Source organism: Bison bison, unplaced genomic scaffold, assembly GCF_000754665.1.
Source record: "Bison bison bison isolate TAMUID 2011002044 unplaced genomic scaffold, Bison_UMD1.0 scf7180017864529, whole genome shotgun sequence".
In the NCBI taxonomy this organism is placed as follows: domain Eukaryota; kingdom Metazoa; phylum Chordata; class Mammalia; order Artiodactyla; family Bovidae; genus Bison; species Bison bison.
In genome coordinates, this window is record NW_011495079.1 from 1,563,850 (window position 1) to 1,565,911 (window position 2,062).

At 58.6% G+C, this 2,062-nt stretch overlaps 1 protein-coding gene across 1 annotated transcript in view; it reads left to right on the forward strand.

The window, feature by feature from the left end:
* The first annotated feature begins 1,593 nt into the window (after positions 1–1,593).
* Positions 1,594–2,062, forward strand: part of LOC104982266 (melanoma-associated antigen 8-like) — a 3,712-nt gene continuing 3,243 nt past the window's right edge. Inside the window, exon 1 of the mRNA XM_010831612.1 lies at positions 1,594–2,049. Coding sequence (XP_010829914.1) covers positions 1,594–2,049 — 456 coding nt within the window. The remainder of the gene's footprint in view (positions 2,050–2,062) is intronic.

Genomic DNA, 2,062 nt, shown 5'->3' on the forward strand with positions numbered 1-2,062 from the left:
AGACTGGTGTCCTAGTATAGAGAGCAGACTTACTGACATCCGAATCTCAGAAAGACTGGGGTCCTGGTATGAGGGTTGGGGCATTAGTAGGGGAGGGGAGAGGAAAGAATCTGAAGTCCTACCTGGAGATAAGGTGAGGTCCCTGAGGGAAGAATGAAGGGACCTCAAGTGGAGATTCTAGGGATCCCAAGGTAAGGCTGATGGAACCCCACAGATCCCTGTCCCTTCCATCAGACCTGGGAGCCCTCAGGGTGAGAAGAGCACACTAGGTCTGTCCTGATTTCCTGACATCCAGTTCTGTGAGACTGGGGACCTGGTGTGAGGAGCAGGGACTACGGTGGGGAGAGGACAGAGCCCAGGTCCTACCGGAAGTGAAAGTGAGGACCCTGAGGGAGGGCTGAGGGTAGCCAGATCTCAGACCAGAGGCAACCTGGTAGTCCCCGGGCAGGACAACCTCGTGCCGCATTGCCTGATGTCCCTGTCAGAGAGACTGGGGACCTGCTGATAGCAACGGAACCTGCAAATGGCAGACAGTACACTTCCAGGTCTTGTCTGGAGTCTAGGCTCCATGCAAGGAAGGACTGAGGTGCTTAGACCCTAACAGGGAGGGATCTTGGCCCTTGCAAGAGGGTCTTGGAGGGCCCAGAGTGGGGTGAGCAGTTTCTTGACCTCTGGCTTAGGGACCACGGGAGGTGAGGTTTTTCAGGCAGAGGGCGGAGGCTTCAGGTTAGCAGAGGCTGGACTCCCCAACCCCAATGGAGGACTGAGCAGACCCCCGCCCCTGTGGTCAGTGCTGGGAGGCCAGGCAGGACATGAGTAGGAGCTGAGGACCGAACATCTCCCCAGCCTAGAAGCTGCAGGAGACCCTGGGCAGGTGCTGCCACATGTGGGGCCCCTCAGCGCTTTCTGTTCAGTCTCAGGTCTTGTTCTGAGTTTTCCTGAAGGCCCCCAGAGGGGAGGGACCAGGTTGTGCTGGGGGAAAGGTGAGCACTACAAGGGAGCCCTGAGGGGACCTCCCACCACACAACTGAGGGGACCTCACAGAGTCCACCCCTCGTACCGTCAGAGAATGCTCAGGGCTGTGCCACAGGATACCACCGAGGTGCCCCCTCCATTTCTCTCACAGGAGCTGCAGGAACCAGGAGGTGAAGGCAGACATCTGAGGCCCAGGTCCTGAGTTTGGAGAGCAGAGGAGGTCCAGGCAGTACCAAGAGTCAAGGTGAGGAGGGTCCCCTGAGTGTACACCAAGGGCTTCCCATCCCAGAACAGAGGGGGCCCCACAAGGGCCTAATCCCCTTACCTTGTCAATCCCAGAAATCTCGGGCTGTGCTGACCACACCCTAGGGAGCCACCTCACTTCCTCCTTCAGATAGCCAGGGGACTGGCCATTCCAGAGGCATGCCCCTATGAGGTCTGAGAGCACCTTCCAAGAGGAGACCTGCAAGTGGCCTGTGGCTGCCCAGGGTGCGGTTCTCAGGTGAGGCCATTCACAGCCCCTCTATCCACCATCCAGGCCCGTGGTCCTCATCTGTCTCCATTTGCCGCCATGCCTCACTCTGTGGTTTGATAGCAGGCATCATGCTTGTGGTCGAGATGATTGAGCTGAGCAAGCTCGAGGAAGACCTTCAGGACCCAGGCAAGGCCCAGGGCCCTGTGGAGGCACAGCTCTTTGGGGCTGAGGCGGGGGAGGCTGCATCCCCCTCAGCCTCTTCCCCCACAGTCTCCTGCTCCGCCCTTGCAGAGGCCTTGCCCCAGGAAGCTCTGAATGAGATGGTGGCTAACCTGATGAAGTTCTTTCTCCTCAAGTATCTGGCCAAACAGCTGACCTCCCAAGCGGAAATGCTGAAGAAGGTCCTCAAGGATAACCAGGAGCACTTCCTGGTGGTCTTCAGTCAAGCCTCAGAGTGCCTACAGGTGGTCATTGGCATGGAGGTGAAGGAGTTGGACCCCGGGGAGCACACCTACATCATGGTCCCCACCCTGGGCCTCACCTGTGATGAGATGCTGAGCAGTGGGCAGAGCCTGCCCAAGGCCAGCCTCCTGGTGCTGGTCCTCAGCCTGA